The sequence below is a fragment of the Peromyscus eremicus genome, chromosome 8a, assembly GCF_949786415.1.
Source record: "Peromyscus eremicus chromosome 8a, PerEre_H2_v1, whole genome shotgun sequence".
Taxonomy (NCBI): Eukaryota; Metazoa; Chordata; class Mammalia; order Rodentia; family Cricetidae; genus Peromyscus; species Peromyscus eremicus.
The window spans coordinates 19,111,808-19,130,694 of NC_081423.1; the positions used below are offsets into that span (position 1 = coordinate 19,111,808).

Here is an 18,887-nt window from a genome sequence, read left to right on the forward strand (position 1 = left end):
GATGATGAAAGGAGACTTGCCTTCCCTGAGTCTGGACATGAAGGATGGGTTGGACAATCAGACGGGTCCTTCTCCCTCCCTGTCTTGTTCCTGTCCCTTCGATTTTATCAGTGCCAGATGGCAAAGCGTGACTCCCGCCTCAGCAGGCTTGGTGGGCCTGCCCTGGACCCACGGTCCCACTGTAAAGACATTCTCCTCCTTTCCTGCTCTTCAGTCTACTGAAGGAGGTCGCCTTTCCTCAGCCCAGCTTCTTGACGTCTTCAGTTCATTTTGCTCTAGAAGAGAGGATGCTGCAGGTGGGGCAGTCGTCTGGGCAAAGGCATGGTGTCTGAGGTGAGCCTCGTGGCCGCAGAGGACCTACCTGTGGGATGAGCCATTTGGGTTACATTTCTAGACAGTTGGGTATTGGACCGAGGCCCTTTGTCTCGCAGAAGGTGGAGAACCATGGAGGATGGAAGAACGGGGCCTGCGGACTTGGAGAGGAGTTAGCATGGTTAAATGTGGCTGTACATAACTGGCGGGTTAGTCCACAAGCAGGTGGTTAGGAAGGGGAACCAACTGCCATCACCTGATTAAAAATCTTACCTTCCTCATCCTTCACTGGTTGCTGGAGACCTGGAAGGGACCCCATGCAGCCCTTGTCCTCGTGCTCACAGGCTAATAAACTGATGTCTTTAGTTTCCTGAGAACTTAGTGGCAGAGAGCAGGAGCTGAGGCAGAGAGCTGCCCTTTAGAACCATTGCTCTGTGGACAGTGCTTCCAAATGTGTCTGAACTGGGGCAAGTGCCTTAACCTCTCTGGACCTTACTTGCCCACAGAATGGCAGAATAGGATAAGATTGTTATGGGATTGCTAGGAGGACTTAGGAAATGAATAGAACTTGATACATTATGAAAACAATACACAGAAAAACTGTCATTAGCCATCATTTTTGTACTTTCTCAGCAGTAGTGGTTCCTGAATTTATTCAAGCCTTTTAAAATTTATCAAATTCTTTTTTTCCCCCCACATGATCTCATTTGGTTTTCTCACAAGACCTCTGAGGATCAGCAAGGGCTACTAAGCCATTTTACAGACAGCAAGGATGGTTTTTCCCAAACCACACGATTAGCATGTTATAAGATGGGCTGTAAGCCTCTAAGCTCCACACTTATCTACTTCTTTCTGACTTCATGCCACCGTGCCTCCGTACACGGATGCAGAGCTGTGCCTAGCTTGTGGATGCCTCTGTAAGTGGCAAGCATTCTCTTTTCTCAAGGAGCTTTGGGTGTCATCGAAAAGCAAGAGCTCTATTTTAGAAAGTAGAGAGACACACATGCAAATGGGAACCATCTTTACCATCTCTAGATAGAGAAGACTGACTAGAAATGGACCAGCCAGGGGACTCACATAGTGCCATCAAATGACACCCAGAATTTCCTTGTACTGAACCTGCAGAGACCTGCCTCTGATTTCCTGCATGTCACTTGGCAAATTCCCTCCATGTGTGAAACAAGAAAAGAAGCCAGCGTTCTGGTGGATGGTGTTAGCTCCAAGTTGCATCACTCACCCCGCCCCCTTCGCAACAGACCTTAACGTTATTCTGTGATTACTTAGCATCATCCTTCCAAAATGTGCATCAAATTAAGGAGTTATTAGGGCATGGCAGGACATGTTTATGGGGAAGAATTTCCTTTAAAGTCACAGCTCAGCCTGAACTCACTTTATTAGTGTTTATACAAAGCATGTAGCCAGTTCCAGTGCAACCCATGTTTATATTCTTGCAGCAATCATTGCGTTCCTCAGGCTGTCCTGTCCTCTTTTCTTAAAGTGATCGGTGTACCTATGCTACAGGTTCATAACATGTGTGCTGTGTGGCTGGTTAGAAAGGTTTGCCCCATTCCAGAGTACAACCATAACATGTCTCACAAATAGCTGCAGACTTGGAAATGGTCAGAGGCCCAGGTGGACCAAATGGTCATGCACACTTGTAATTCCAGCATTAAGGAGGCTGAGGCAGGAGGATGACCACAAGTTTGAGGCAAGCCTAATCTACATGGTCTGTTCAAAGACCACCTGGGTGACATAAATGGACCCTGTCTCAAAAATCAAACAATCACAACAAAACAAAGACATAATGAACAACCATGCTCCCTATGAGTAATTCCTTTGACACTTGGTGGTACCATGAGTATTTGTGGCTCTAGCTAGTAGGCTGATTTTAGTGATTTGCATTAGACAGTCCCAATGTTTACTTACCTAACTCGTGATATACTTGTTAACTTACGAAAGTATTCAACTTGGATAATGAACACAATGCATTTCAAGACATCTTCAAGTATAACTCAATTAAAATGGTTAGTATCAGGGCTAGGAGAGATGGCTTAGCTGCTAAGAGCACTTGCTGTTCTTCCAGAGGACCTGTTCAGTTCTCAGCACCCATGCTGAGTGAATTATAACCACCTGTAACTCCAGGTCCAGGGCATCTGGCACCCTCTTCTGACCCTCGGGCACCTGCACTATATGGCATCCACTCTCTTTCATATACACATAAATAAAAAATAATAAAAACGAATCTTTAAAACATTAAAAAAAACAGTTATATGTAAGAGCTCAAGTTCAGGTGACTCCACCATTCAGCAGACTTTTGATGCTGTTTGTTTGTTTGTTGTATATCCCTTTTATGTGTCAGATGTTGTACTGATCCTTGGGGATTGAGGTATAACCGAAGTATGGTCCTGATCCTGAGAGGGTAGAATTTATTAGTTCAGCTGAAATGATGGGATATTACTAAAATTTCCTGAACAGACACTTAGTTCGTGTGTCACCCTTCAGGACTTCATGCTTCAGTGGCTTAGTTTTTAGGCATCTGGTACCCTGACCACCTGGATATCAATGCTGCTATATTACTTGCCTGCTTGTGACCCTAGACAAGTGCTCTCAGATCCCTGCACCCCCACTTGTTTACTCATAAAATGGGACAACCTTATTGACTTCATAAGTTGGAAAGTTAGTCAGTACACATTGTCTCTTCCATAATAATTACCCTGTTAGCAGAAATTTACTTAGGTCCCCATACAGCTGGCTGCAGAATTGGTACTTCTGTTGACTGGAGTTATATAGTCTTTGAAAGATAAAATTTTGTTGAAGAGAATAGTGGAGTCCAAAGCCAATTAATTGTTATATATTGTGACCTTAGCGGCTCAATCATTTAACCTTTTTTTTTCTAAGAAGGGGGAGAAACTTTTTCAAATTTATATCATGAGCTAGAGAGGAAGGAAAATCATGGATACCCAAGTCTTCAGCCCATCTTTGCTCTGTTGGCGTCCTGCCAGGTCTATTAGTCAGCATAGACTAAGCTCTGCTGCAGGAACAAATAATCCCAAATGTATCGGCATTAGAATGGGAGACTAATCCTGCTGCTTCCTGTTATCACAGTGTAGTATACTTGGTCTAGGCGTTTCTGGGGGTGTGGCTCATGTTCCAGCAGTCACTCAGGATCCCAGGCCCCCTCTATCTTGAGAAACCACCATTTTGACACACAGTCTCTGCATGACAGGATGAGAAGTTCAAGGGGAAGACAGGGTAATGCTGTTCAGGGTGTTTTATGGCCTTGCCTGGAAGCAGCTTATATTGCTTCCATTCACATTCTTTTAATCAGTCAGATGGTCTCACTTAGATGCGAAGGGGTGTGGGAAGTTTCATCTTGTGGATTGCTGAGGGGGTAATGAAGCAGTTAGGGGACGTATAGCGGTGTCTGCCTTAGCGAGCTCCTTTTTTTTTTTTTTTTTTTTTTTTTTTTTTGCCAGTTTTCCAAAGGCAGACTCCAAATATTTATGTGATTTGGGGTTGCCACTTCCCATCATTGGAAGAGCCATTTTGTCACGAGCTCCCACAAGCAGTGTTGGGATAGGTTTTGAGAAAACACCTTCTGGGGAGACTTTGGAAGGGCCTGAGACTTCTGGGCACAACAAAGGGACATACCAAGTGAGCCCTTTGGGCCCATGGTCATCAGCCCCTCCAGATGAGTGCTCAGAAAAGAGTCAGTTGCCTTGGCCATCGTTGTCATGGGGAGGGAGAACTCACTCTCTGTCTCTGTCTCTCTCTGTCTCTCTGTCTCTCTCTGTCTTTCTCTGTCTCTGTCTCTCTCGTCTCTCTCACTCTGTCTCTCTGTCTCTCTCTCTCTGTCTGTCTGTCTCTCTCTCTCTCTCTCTCTCTCTCTAGGCTGTGCCTGGGATGGATCAGGGAGGGTGACACATCAGGGCTGTAGGTTAGATGAGGTGTCTCTTCAGTGCTAATGAGGCGCCAAGGAAGGTCTCATCATCACCTTCTAACTTTTACATGTGCTCACATTTTGTCTGGAGAGGACTGAGTCCCACAAGTTGTCCTCTGACTTCCACACGCACACACACACACACACACACACACACACACACACACACACACACACATCCAGCTTAAAAACAAGAGATAATTAGACAACAGAAGTTTCTGAATGAGTAGGCGAAGTAACGTGCCCAAAACCACATCGCCATTTGGTAAGATTGGAGTTCCAGGGCATGCTTTCTGTGAGAGCTCAGACTCGTATACCTGTAAGAACAAAGCACATAACCCAAGTGAGGAGTGTGCATCAGGTGGCTGATGTGCTGTTGGTTTTTGACAGTTTGGCACGACTTGAGTCACTTGGGAAGAGGGAACCTCAGTTGGGAAATTGTCCCCATCAGATTTGCCTGAGGGCATGTCTGTGGGGCATTCATCGATATAGTAGGGTTCATTCCACCCTGGGCCTTGTGATCCCTAGGCAGGTGGGCCTGGGCTATATAAGGGAAGTAGCTGAACAAGCCAGTAAGTAGTGTCCTCTGTGGTTCCTACCCTGACCTCCCTCAACACTAGACTCCGATCTGGAAGTCTAAGCCAAACAAACCTTTTTTTCTCCCCAAGTTGTTTCTGTCACGGTCTTTTGGGTATTTTGTCAAAGCACCAGTAAGAAAATAGGACAGTCGGTACATTTCAAGCACTCACCCTTTTCATTGGGTCTCTTTGTACCAGCTTGTGGTGGCCACCAAGGTCCAGAGTTATCTGATTGTCTGATTTTGCAGGGATAGTAGCGGGAAGACAGACCAGACAATTCCAGAATTGTCCAAAATGTCGAAAATTGACAGTTAATTTGTACACGTGAAAAATCACAGAGAGACCTAGACAAAACAGGTCTGTAGGTCAGAATTCACTCGGGGGCTGGAGTCTGCAGCTTCTCCTTCTGGTCCTCAGCAACGCCATTGCTGTATCCGCATGTGTTTTTGTCCTGGAGCAGGAAGCTGTAGCATCAGGGAGTGAGTGCTGCTGCTGTAAGGAAGGAGAGCAGAGCCCCTTGCCTGCCCCATCACCCTGCAGAGCCTCCCTGTGACCCCAGCCAGCCGCCCCGCTCACCCCTTCTGTTTGGCTGCTTCTCCCCGCTGCAGGTAGCGCTGTGTGCGCAGGGTTGGCCGCAGGCTTCTGCAGGTGGAAAATTAGATATGCTAGAGCACTGCCAAGTCAGAAATGTAGCCCAGGGAGGCTCAGTTCCCCAACAACTGTGGTCGTGTGAAGCCAGTTTTTTTAAATCAGATTCAGCCATTTCTTTCCTGAATGCGTGTGTATGTTTTTAAACTTGGGTTTGGTTATGTAAGTGACGAGAATGAAGTGCAGAACTCAGAGAACACTTGAACAATGCCTCCTGGTGGGTGTCTGGGGAGCGAGTGTGAGAGAAGAACTCGGTGCGGGATCCACGGGGAAGCACAGCTGCCTGGGACCTGGTGGGATGGGAATGGGATGGTTCCGGAACACGGGCTGGCTCTTCTCTGTCATCAGGGTAGGCGAGTGGATGGCATGAAGCCCTTGGGCTGGGAGATGAAACAAGATAGAGTGACACACACTGGCGCAGGACAAGTGGACTGGCGTCTGAGAACCGTCGTTGTGCTCCTCACACGTCTTGGGCAGATGGCCCAGTTTGCATCTTGAAAGGCTTCTTTAGCTAGGGCTAGGTAGGGTCTTAGGTTGGGTGAATTACTTGTGTTGATAAGTTGGGTAGGGCATGGGAAATTGTCTCTATCAGGGAGAGTTGCCTGTGACCATGTCTGTGGGACACAATAAATTCACGAGAATAAAGGTGGGGCACAAATCATCTTCCCCAATGCCTTCTTAAGGTGACTAAGACAATTTGCTCTTTTCTGAGCATTAATCTTGAGGACCAGCCCACATATGTCATACATAATTGCCACAGAAAACACTAAAATACTGAGAAGCAAAATATGAAATACGTTTTTTTTAAAAAAAGATCATCACCACCACCAAAATATCCTTTGCCTCATGCCCCTGAGATGACACGTATGGTCCACATTTCCCCGAGTGTTCTCAAGGGGCCTTACTTCATCCAAGGTGTCCAGGACGAAGTGTGGGGAGTATCCTCTTTGGTCCTTCGGGAGCCGAGTCAGGCACACAGGAAGCAGGCAGCAGCACATGAGGTGGGAAGAAACGTGAGGAAAGACCAGAATGAGTTGTGCAGAGGCCGAGCCATCCAGGAGTTCAGGAGTTCAGAGAGGAACAAGTGTGGCAGACTAGGGGTGGGGGTGCTGAAAATCCAGAGTTTCGGTTTTATGGAGCTGTTGAGACAAACACCTGGGTGCCTGAAAACCAAACATTTCTGCTTTCAGTTTGTGGAAAACAGAAATTGGAATTGGGGGTGCGGGGACGGGGGAGGCGCGGGGCACATCCCTGAGACTCTATCTGCTTCTTCCTGGCTTTGGGCAGGGCTTGGCAGTCCTTAGTGCTCTGCGTCTGGTGGCTGCACGGTTGTCTTCTCTGTGTCTGCCTTCATGCGGCGTCATCCCTGTGTCTCCGCTCCTTCATATTGTAAGGACAATAATCACACTGGCTTAGTTCATCCCGGTGAACTCACTTGAATCTAATTGTATCTATGAAGAGTCTGCTTCAAATACGATCGCATTCACATTAGCAGGAGGTCAAAGCTTCAACGTAGATTTGTGGGTGCATAATTCTACTCATAACACAGCAATGCGGTTGGGGTGAGAGGACAGGAAGGCTTTCGAGACCAGAAAGTAACAGAAACATGTATGTGGGCAGAGTGCCTAGTTAGGCATGGTGGCGGGATCTAGTGGTTTCCCAGTAAATGCCTGCAGGTTGGAGGAAGGAAGAATCCAGTGAGGTGGACTGTGGACGGGGATGAGACCCACCTGGCTGAAGTGCTGTTGAGCTGTGACACCAAGCACACATCTGTGGGAAGTTACTTGGGTTGTGGGGTTGTATGGTTGCTCTGAGGGAAGATGGCTTATGGCTGCTGACTCAGTCACTTCCCTGTTGACCCCTTTTGTGGTTCTGATCGTGCAAGGCCTGGATCAGCCCACGGGATGCTGTCTGCCCTTTCCTTCTGTCCGGCTCTTTCTGCTTCCGTCATCCCTCAGGGTCTGTTTGTTTATATTCCTCCACTTGGAACCTTTTCCCTTCAGTCTCTCCTCCCCTCAGCTGGCTCCCTTTCCCCTGGTTTCAGACATCATATCTCTGTTCAGGAGAGGTCCCCATGCCTTCCCCGGACACGGCAGAGCCTCCACTTCCTTGCACCCAACCTTTATTCTCCACGCCACCTCGGAAGCTATTGTCTGGTTATTTACTTACCATAATCCCTAGTCCTGATGCTTGTTTATGGTCTCCGGTGGTTTTTGCCTCCTCTTGTTGCCTAACAATCTTACCACAAAGGTGGCAGCTTCAAACAGTACATACTAGTTAACTCAGAGTCAGCTGGGCCTCGGCTGCAGCGTCTGACGGGGCCCCAGTCATGTTGCTCGAGGCTGTGGACTCTTTGCATGGGCTCCTTGTTGGAGGATGGCACCCTTGGAGGTCTGATAGACTGAAGGCTTCAGGTGGTTTTTAGCTGTCCTTGGTTCTCATGCCCAGCTGCATGATGTCCGGGCTGACCTGTGTCCTTGCCATGTGGACTTCCTTAGTGGGGCCACTTGGCTTCATCACAGCTGGAAAGAGCCCCTGAGCAAGATGTGCACAGAATGGCACGGAATATGTCAAAGGAACATCCTATGGCCTTCCCTGTGTTGCACTGGTCGGAAGCAAGTCGCTAGGTCCTGCCCCCCAGGGAGAAGGGAAGGTTGGTGACCTGAGACACCAGCTTTGGAGCTGTCTTCCGGACTCACCAAGAGAATCCAAGTTTCTTTAAAGGGAATTTGTTGTTCCTCTTCTCTCCTGAGCCACGATGTAGCGTCGGCTTCAGAGTAGGGATTGATAAAGATTTGTTGTAGGAAGGGAAGAAGGGAGCAAGTGAGATGGTCAAGGGAGAGGGAGTCGGGGAGGGAAGGATGGAGGAAGGAAGGAGAGCTTGGGAGAGGGAGATATGCTCTCTTTTGCATCCTGCTTGAAGAGTCAAAAAAAAAAAAGTCTGCTTGCATTCACCCTAAGGCAGTGCCTCTGGGCTTTCAGATTTGCTGTTTCTTCTTTCTAAATCCTTTTATTCTCTCTCACATATCCCCATGCCAACCTGGCCATGCCCAGCTCAGTTTTGAGGTCTCAGTTAAAATGCCACCTTTCCCCAGAATCCTCGCCTCTCCCTACAGGGCCACCACCCTCCCATCGTACTCCGTTATTAGGCTTTGTTTATGCCTCTGGCTCAGTAGGGAGCAGGGGTCTATAAGCTATGGTCCCAGGGACAACTCGGCCTCTTTGTCCTATTTTTCTTAATAAAGTTTTATTTGCATATAGCCATACCTTGCCCCCTCCTCAGCCATTGAAGTCTGTGGCAGTTTTCACACTGCTGGACAGAGCTGAATAGTTGTGATCGAAGATATGATTCCCAGGGGCTGGAGAGATGTCTCAGTAGTTAAAAACATTGGCTGCTCCACCAGAGGACCAGGATTTGATTCTCATCATCCAGGTGGCAGCTCACAACCATCTGTAACTCCAGTCCCAGGGCGTCCAATGTCCTCTTCTGGCCTTAGCCATCACCAGGCAGGCATGTAGTGCTCAGACATGTATGCTGTCAAAACATCCATATGCATACAAAATGACAGACAGACAGACGGGGGTGGGGGGAGAAAGAGAGAGCGAGCGAGCACAAGCATGACAGATGAAATCCAAAAGCATTTGTTATCTGGCCCTTCTGAGATAAGTGTATGAATTTGTGGCATAGACTTTACCACACTTTATGGCAATTGCTCCTTTAATTGTTCCTCATGAACTGCTCTCTTTAAGGACAAGGCCCACGCCACTGTTATTTCCTAGCATATGTTATAGCCCAGCAGCTTAGTGGGGAAGAGCTGTTTGTTGAATGAATACATAAACTGAATACATAAGGGAATGAGTGCGTGAATGATATATCAGGAAGAAACAGAAACCAGATGGAAAACTCAGCTGAGAGTTAGCCCTGGAGGATGTATTTACATGTGAACAGTTTCAGGGTAGAGGTGTAGTTCAGGGAACCACAGAGGCACTTGTGGAACCCAGGATATAAAACAGTCGAGGGGTTTTCATCGCTAAGGCGGAAGAAGGGAGAGGAAGTATTCAGGAGGCTGACATGGGCACGGTTCCTAGAAGGAGCTGTGACCTTTGGCAGGAAAGTGTGCTGACCTGGCTGAGCTCTCGGGGAAAGCCCCAGGAGAGTGGCTTCCTTATCTGCTCTCTGCCGCTGCTTCCCATCTCCACCCACCTCACTGGGAGATGGAAGAACTCCCAGGACAGCCCAGTGTGACCCACTGGGTCACCTCCCTGGATGGCAAGGGTTGGAGCAGGTGGCTGACAGCCAGGCCAAGGCCCTTTGCCACCTTGTGCCTTGATTGGAAATTGGGTCTATGCTACACCTTGATCCTGGCTCCTTTTATTCAGTTTCTGGACAGGAGCCCCAAGTCCATGCTATCAGACCTTGTGGTGTATTGATTGCTCCAACATGTGAAGCCTTTAAGAGCTTCCTGCCTGGCCCGAGTCCTTCCTGTCTTGGAAGTCCCACCCCTCCCCCTCCCTTGTCCTCTCCTTGGAAAGGTTTTCCCTCAGTTTCTTCTCTGCATGTTGTTGTTCTCGGCACCTGTCTCTCTCTGCCCGTTCACCGTGGAATGTAGACCCGTCTCTCAACATTGCATTTTGCATATTTTCCGAGTATCTTATGATTTAGTTGGTCTTCGCTCTCTCTCTGCCCCACTCACTGTGGAATGTAGACGCCCATCTCTCAACATTTCATTTTGCACATTTTCCAAGTATCATGTGACTTCGTTTGTTTCAGCTAGACTCCAAGATGTTGAGAACAAGGGCCAAGCTATATTCTGTATTTTTAAAAATCAACTTGGTTATAGATCCCAGAATATATCTATTATGGATCTGAAAACTGACGGGGCCTTCCAGCCTTCTACATTCACAGTACCCTATAGACTTCATCCCCATATGAGTTCACTTCCGGTCTCAGCTTGGGTAGCCTGTGCAACATCTTTGTTGTGTGAGCTGTCTCCTTCAGCTCTTACATGGAGACTCTGCCTTCCCTTCTGAGGCTTTGTAGAGTTGTGCAAGGAGCAGGCGGATTTGAAAATCCAGTTTGAACTTGTGGTCTGTTCTCTGTGTGCAAGTGCTTCTGACCTCTGATGATGTAAGTTACATCTCACTGTACCGAAGGTCAGAAATGGCTTAACTCACCTACCCTCTGAACAGCCAAACTTAACTAGTCTACTTTCAACGTACTCAGACTTACACCAGCCCAAAGTTGGCAAAAATCATCTAACCCAGAATCAGTTTTAAAACAAGCTGTTGAGTACCTCATCTAATATGTTAAACCACAATGATTGTCTAAGTGTTATCATACAGTGAGGACATTGTAATCGGAACCGCTGTGAGGTGGGGGCCATTTGTGTGCTTCTCCATCCCAGACAAACGGCTCTCAGCTGCATCCCAACCTACAGCACCACATCCTCTCCCTACCAGTCGCCGAGCTGTTCCATGGGTTCTTTGGAGACCACGTCCTCACATGCTTTCTGTCTTGAGCCTCTTAGTAACTCTGTAGAGATGACAGTTGGGGTCAGATCTTAGGAGTGTCCTCGCAGCCGTTGTTATATCCGGGTCTGAGTGAAGTTGTGTCTTTGCCAACACCACCCAGCTGGAGAGTGAGGAAGCCGGGATTCAAACCCACATCCTCTGGCTTTTCCTCAGATGTCTCTTTTCTCCATGCTGTGCTGTTTCACTGGGGGTAGATCTTTACACTTCCCTCTTTCCAGATGTGCTATGACTCAAGAAAGATCTGTAGGAATGCTGCAGAGGAAAGGAGGAAAGGGGTATATGTGTGCATGTGCCAAGACAGAGACCAGAGCCTGGCCCAGACGATGTTATTTTTGTTTGCTTTTTTTTTTCCAGTGTTGCTCTGAATTCCTCTTCCTCCCCACTCCACCCAAGGTGTCAAACAGATGTGAAAATACCACAGAACTCAAGCCTCAACCCTGGTTTATGATTCATTCGTTGGGATGGGGAAAAACAATGCAGGAGATTGCTATGGTGATGCCTGTTTACAGAGGCAGCATGGGAGACATCGGTCGTGGGCAGAGATTAGAGAGCATCCTTGGGCTTGCAGAGAGGCTCAGCATTCCCGCTGCCCATCCCCGGCGGGGGAGACAGGGCAGAAGCTACTAATTTGGCTGGAGCTGGGACAGCCAAGCCACTAGGTGTATTCTTTTTGTTTTTATCAAAGAGATGAGAAATTATGTTCTCTTATTCTGTTGGTTTATGTATTTTCTGCCCTCTCATCCAGTAAATACATTTACACATGGCAAAAATGCTCAGACTCGTGGTAGATGGGCATCAGGATTCGATGGCTAAAAATGACCTGGCCTATAGGGTCATTGTTATAGAGCTGGGGAGGTGGGCCATTGGGAAAAGCGCTTGCTGTACAGACACAAGGACCTGGGAACTCAGGACCCGCAGAACTCATGCAGAAATCCAGGCACCATGGTGTTTGTCTCTAGTCCCGGGACCCAGAAGGGGAGACAGGATTCTGGGTGCTCCCGGGTGAGGCAGGCTGACCAATTGGTGAGCTCCAGACTCTGCCACAAAAACCAAAATAAGGCAGAGGACAAAGGAAGGCTCGGCATTGACTTCTGCCTCCATAGGCACATTTGTGGGCATATGTCCTTGTGTGCGGACACACATGTGTGCGCGCACACACTCCTGCACACACCTGGCCTCTGCGTTCAGGCAGTCTGGGTTCTCATCCTATTTTTTTTTGCTTACTGGCATGTGACCTCATGGCCAAGTTTCTTTCTGGGTAGAACTCTTCTGAAGAGCAGAGGAGGAGACTAAGTCTCCTTGTGTGAAAAGTGAGATAATAAACAATGGCTGATGGATTCAAGATGTACACGAAGTGCTGAGCAAAGTGCTTGGTGCATAGTGTGGTTTCAGCAGAGAACCGTTCTTTGGGAGGTTCACCTACAGACATTCATCTGTTGATGGAAACAATAATACCCATTGTTCAGACCTGTTAGAAAGACAAGAGGAAAACCATGAAGGAGAGAAAGTCAAGACATTGCACTTGACAGTACAGACTGCTGTGACAAATAGTCCCTGGATTTGGGTGGCTTTGAAGCTGTTTCTGGAACCTGTCTGAGTCTAATGTGTACAAATCAGGAGGCAAGGCAGTCACCAGGGACTTGGGCTCAGACTGCTCGCCACCTTGGGCATCCTCCACTATTTTCTGAATCCAGCCAAGAAACAGGCCAAGGAGGGGAGTGGAGCAGTGGGCAGGGAGTTTTATAGCGCTGCCCCGAAGGCAGCGTGTATTATTTTGGCCCATTGTGCAGCGCTATGAACTTGGTCACATGGTCACACTCAAGGAAATCTTGGAAATACAATCTGTGCATTCACAAAAGTGCTTTGATGGACAGTTGACTAGCTTGCCAGTGTTCCATAAATGGAGTAATGTAATGCCATAGTGATTTCCATGCTTCCGTAAATTCCACCTGGATGGGCGCACATCCTTGGTTAAGCAGTCCACTGGGCTGAGGATGAGAGTGGGCCATTTCTTACCTCATCTCCAGAAGTCATAAAGGCCTTTTTTCCTGAGCTATTCTTGACTATAATAACTGACTGAGGGTCTCAAAGCAGCAGCCATGGCATCACCTTGGCCATGGAGAGCCATGGGAATGGATTCCACTCCTGGTGGTGAGTTAAACATTCAGTAGGTGTCTTTTTCTTCCTCTTTGCTCCACACCTTTAATATTATGAAATAGATTACCCCAAAGTTAATGGATTAAGACACAATGCCTGGGAAATGGGGTACCTGGCTTCCTTGGGTGAACTAAAATTTCACGGTGCATGTAGATAGGGGAGTGTACTTCAACTAGTTAGAGTAATCCCAAAGGCTGAGACTGAGAATTTAGTAAGTGGTGGGTAAGTACCATGAGTATAGCATCTCATTTAACCTTCAAAAAAAAAGCTCTTGAGGTCGGGTGTGCCATTTCTGATCCTTAGTCATGAGGCCACTCAGGAGGTGGTTGGGCGAGGAATTCAGTTCTAGGACTGTGTGTGATGACCCCCGTGGTATATTCCACGCTGCCATGTCCTCGGTGCCTCGGTGGCACGCTGCATCCCTTCTCCTAATGAATATTAATTGAAAATATCAGTGCAGCAGCTGGCAGCATGAGCTGCTGCAGTCCCACGCTGTGTCCTGGTAATTAAACCCCTAGCTGCTTTGTCATATTCCCAGTCGTCAAGGTCCCCACACATCTCTCCAGCTTCTGGAGGGAGTGGAGAAGAGTGCTCACGATGCTGGAGAGCTTGCCGGATCCCGGCTCTCTCTCCACCGGTGTATGATGCTAGCATCGCGGTCCTTCTGCGTTCTCAGCATGCCTTGGTCTCTTCCTTCACCGACAGCCTGCATAGGTAGTGAAGGTGAAATGGGGTGGTCCTCCATCACAAACTAAGAAACAGTTCGGATGGCTGGTCTAGGAGAGGGGAGATGGAAGAAAGGGAGGTGGAGCCTAGGGGAGGTTACCCAAGGACATGTTTGATTTTTATCTTACTGATATCAGAAGAGTTATTTCTCCTCAGACATGATTGTTCCTCACACAAAGTACAAACACTGGAAACGGCTCTCCTCTTCGTCTCCTGGGACAGTTCTCAACCTGTGGGTCGCAACCCCTTGAGGGTCATGTATCAAATAGCCTGCATATCAGATATTTACATTATGATTCATAACGGTGGCAAAATTACAGTTAGGAAGCAGCAACAGAATAATTTTATGGTTGGGGGATGGTCACCACAACACGAGGAGGTGCATTAAAGAGTTGCAGTCTTAGGAACCATTGCTCTACTGCAAGCCTGTAACTCACAGGTCTTCCTGGAGACCCGTTGCAGGACAGGCGACTCTTGGTAATCCAGGTAGCCTAACCTGATGCTTTGGCTAACAACAGACACAAAATAGCAGTGTTGCCAGAAGATTTACCACTGTGTGACGTCAGAGCTGGTAAATCTGTGTGTGTAAACGCTGATGTTTGTATCACGAAAGCAAGGCAACCACACATTTTTCGAAGCAGATTCTGTGCATTGAGTGATTTGTGACAGTATATAAATGGTCAGTTTACAGACACCCTATAGAAACTACATGGGCCCAAACCCTGAATATTTTCTTCTCATCAGGAGGGCACAGTATGTAGGAATTCATCCTTCAGCTTCCAGTGTTAAGAATTGTAACATTATTTATGGTCTTCCCCTTCCCCATTTTTTTTTCATCTAGGGCTCGTAGATGATTTTAGGGAATACAGAATATTTATCCAGTTGTTCACAGGTTTGTTCTTAACTTGACTTCCCCTTTAACCTTGGTTTCCTGCCGCCCACGGTGCCTCCTTCACCTTTACCCCAGTAACTGCCCCCCAGCTTTCAGCTCCCCCATGACAAATGCTCCTAAGCTTCCAAGTTGAGGCCGGAATCATGCAGGCAGCTGCCTTTGCCTACTGTGTGGAATTAGCTTTTACTACATGCTATGCACGGGCTCGACTGTGTTGGCACCTGTTAGAAACTAAACTCGGGAAATTTACGAACTAGTTAGAAACTAGACAAGTTTTGTTTTGTCTATTAGACAAGGTTGTGTTGTCTGTTTACGTCTACCTAGCTGTGTACCAAAGCCAGTGAACATTCTTCTGGTTGCAAGGAATAGAAGTAGAGTGGCTCTTCATCTTCTGGGTCTGGAACACCGTCCTTTAGTGGAGGCGAGATGGCTTCTGGGAACTCTGAGCTGATTTAAACCCAAATGAAAATAAAATGGGATAGATTGGCTCACAAAATGCTAAAATACAGAAGTACCTGGGTTCAGGCACGAGCAGATCCAAACACTTAACAGGACAGCATGAAGAATGTCTCTTTTCGTCTTCTGAGTCTGGAACTCAGTGATGGCAAGATGGCTTCTGGGAACTGTGGGTTGCTCTGCTACCCACTAGATAGAAAGTTATTCTTTGAATCATGCATGCATTCCTGAGACAATGAAAGGGATTGAAGGTACTTAAAAGCCTGGCCTGGGTCAGCTGCTCCTCCCTGGAACCCCTGGAATTTTGAGGAGGCCTCAGCTTTACTTGCGAAAGTTAATCTGAAAATTGGGGGGACTGGAGACACTGAGAGATAGTTTGTTACTTGAATAAGGGACCACAGAAGACAGGCAGTTAAGTGTAACTGGGCTCTGCTACATACATAATGAATGGCTTATTCCATACAATTTCCTTAAGGTTAGTTGGGCATGCTCAAGGGATATCATTAATCATTGGAATTGCCTTCCCCCTGACAGGCAACGTCCCCCCAGTCCAAGCCAGTCTGCCTGGAATAGACTGTAAGTGTAACCTGCAAAAAATCTGACCTGAATTTTCTTTCCATTGCAGTGACCTGGACAGAAATAACATCACCAGGATCACCAAGATGGACTTCGCTGGACTGAAGAATCTCCGAGTCTTGTAAGTAGCAGATGGTGTGCCAACGACTTTTCATTTGCAGCCAGCTCTTCAGCCTGTGAAAATGTCGCACTGCCCTGACATCACATTCCCGAGCTCTGGGCCACAGGAATCCATGCTTCTGCTGCAGAAAGCCCTCCCTTCATTACTGTGCCAAGTGTTCACAGATATCAAATTGTATGGCTGGATGCTGCTGGCTGGGTGAGATCGATAGAAGAACCGGGTGCCAGTGACTGGAAAACAGAGGCAATAAACGAATTAAGTCAACATGCCCTGCTTCCTGGATGACAGCAATGTCAGGTGGACTAACCATGCTTCGCTTCCGTAGAGATTTTAATTTCTTCCCCAGCTTGCGTATTAAGAGAGCAATTGGGACAGATGCTATTTTTCTTCCTGCTTAATGGAGAGGAGGGGAGGAGAGATGGAGAGGGCCAGGCAAGGGCAGAATCCTTGCTGACCACTCACAGCTGTGCAGACAGGTTACAGAATGTGAGGTAGGCATTGATGGAACAGGGGGACAAGAAGCAGCGGGTCTCCTTTCTGAAGAGTGGAGAATTTTGCCTTGACCCAAGGCTTATGTTTGGTAAGAAGAGGCCTATGAACTGTTGACTGAAAAGTCTGACATTCAGAAAAATGACAGTGGAGCAATTGGGTTCTCTATCTTTCCTTCCTTCTTTATTGTTGATTCTTACCCATAGTGTGGCTCCTGCCCAGGAGTGCAGCCTGGGAAGTTTGATCCCCAGCTTTGATGTTATTTGTGTCATGGAATCTTGGCTGGCTCATCTTTATTGACAGTTATGCTAACTCACTGCTACCAGATTCCACCTCCCTTAACACATACTTTTCAAAGATTTATTTCATTTTATGTGTATGAGTGCTTTGCTTGCATGTATGTATGTGCACCATATGTGTGCCTGGTGCCCTCAGAAATCAGAAGAGGGCATCAGATCCCCCCTGGAACTTGAGTTACACATGGTTGTGAGCTGCCCTGTTGGTGCTGGGAATTGAACCGAGGTCTTTTACAAGAGCAACTAGTACTCTGAACTCCTGAGCCATCTCTCCAGCCTCCCACATCCCTGTTTCTACTCAGCTCTACAGAACAGGATGGTTTTTATCCTTGGGACAAGAAGCGTCAGATTTTGATTTGATTTGAGATTAATTGCTTATGCAACTTTGGGGAAATCCCTGTACCCGCTTGGATCTCAGCTTTCCCTTCGGCAGCATAGGGAGTGAATACTTCAAAGTCCTCTCAACTCTAGTTATTCATGGAGTGTGTCGGGGCTTTGACATTTTCTCAAGCAGCATTTGATTACTGCCTGTCACTTGTGTAATGCTGATTTCTTGCTTGAGACATGTTAGTAATAATGCTAATACTGATGGCGACCAGCATTTCCTTGGTTGCCTCCCGTGGACCTGGTGCAGAGTCATGTAACAGAACATATGAGGTTGGCATTATTATGGCCCCCTTTTTTTGCTGGAGAGGAAACGGCACTGGATTAAGAAATCTCAGCTCCACATAGTGAGGGACAGAGGAGTTGGAATTAGCATGCAGGCAGTACTTCAGTGCTCACACTGGAGGAGGGTGGAGAGGAGGAGGGAGAGGGAAGGAAGTGCAGCTCCAGTGCATGGGTTCTTGCAGAGGGAGAGGGGAAGGACATGCAGCTCTGGTGTGCAGAGTGTTACCTGAGGGTTCCTCCCTCTGAGCCAGTGCACAGGGATGCAGGAATCTGATGCTGGGCCTCCAGCTACCAGATGCTGCCTCCATAGATGCATTCTTTCCTCTTTGGAGGTGAACATCCTTCTCTCATCCTGAGAGCGAAGACCTACCTTGTGCTAAGTAAGCCTTTCCTGTGCTCTGAGCACCTGTATGTATAAGTGAGTAACTGCTCTGATAAGGTCAACACCCATCAGAAGGGACGTTGGCAGGTGTGAGGGGATCCCTTGGTTCAATTTTAGGGTACTTTGTATTAAAAAGAAAGTCAGGAGACTGCTGCTTCTAGGTCATTTGCTGATTTAAAAGGCAAAACTGTGTTTAGGCTTTTGCTTTGCATCTTTTTGCCCCCATTACCTCCACTTGTGTCTGTATGAGATTTTTTTTTCCGTACAAGTCAAAATTCACCTAATGCTTCATTTTCTAACCAAGTCAAAAATAACGCTTTGATTTTCTTACTGCTGCATCAGAGAGACTAATAAAAATTCCAATTTCCATATCTGCTCTCTGCAAATAGAAAGTTTAAAATAATCACAAAAGATGACATTAATGTCTTCTGCGTAGCCTACAACACTCCTTAGGCTACAGTTTATCTTTTGAGTTAATTGGTGCATTCTTCTGTTTTGATAGGCAGTACCAAAACGTCTTTTACCTCTTCTTTATCGACTGTTAATAGATCTGTTTCATTATCTCCCTTATCAGCTCACAGACAGTCCCTTTCAAGTGGCCCTTTAATTTGATGAAAGAAACCTGCTAGGTGGAATAGCTGAGACGCCTTCTCACACCAATAAAATATCCAAACATTTTAATAGTATTTTCCCCCATCTAGTCTTCTCAGCTGAGTAACCTAGAGAACTCTTTTTTATTCTCTTTTGAAAAGCTTTCATCACATCCTGGCATATTCCCTATGCCTGTTTCTTATTTACAATTTATGGGGAAGCAATAAAAGCCTCGATAGACTTGAATAATTTGAGCTTGCCCCCCATTTCCATGCAGAATGCCTTCTATCTGCTAATATGGTGCAGGTGAATGGGTAAACACAGAACAGAGGCTGGCACACTTCCGTCTCATCCCAGGGCCATTGTCCCTAAACGAAGCAGAGATGTAGGAGTTGCCTGCGACAGTCATCTCTCCCACAGGTTGGGAGCAGGGAAAAGTCTCTTCTGTTGGTATCAATTATATCCTTTTTCTTAGTAATCCATTTAAGGACTCGCTGTGTTCACAATGTGGGAGCCAGCTTT

The 18,887-nt window shown here is 47.1% G+C and overlaps 1 protein-coding gene across 1 annotated transcript in view; it reads left to right on the forward strand.

Annotated features, from left to right (window-relative positions):
* LOC131916537 (slit homolog 3 protein-like) overlaps positions 1-18,887 on the forward strand; it is a 562,664-nt gene that overhangs the window by 32,915 nt on the left and 510,862 nt on the right. Inside the window, exon 2 of the mRNA XM_059269895.1 lies at positions 15,867-15,938. Within this exon, the coding sequence (XP_059125878.1) occupies positions 15,867-15,938 (72 nt within the window). The remainder of the gene's footprint in view (positions 1-15,866; positions 15,939-18,887) is intronic.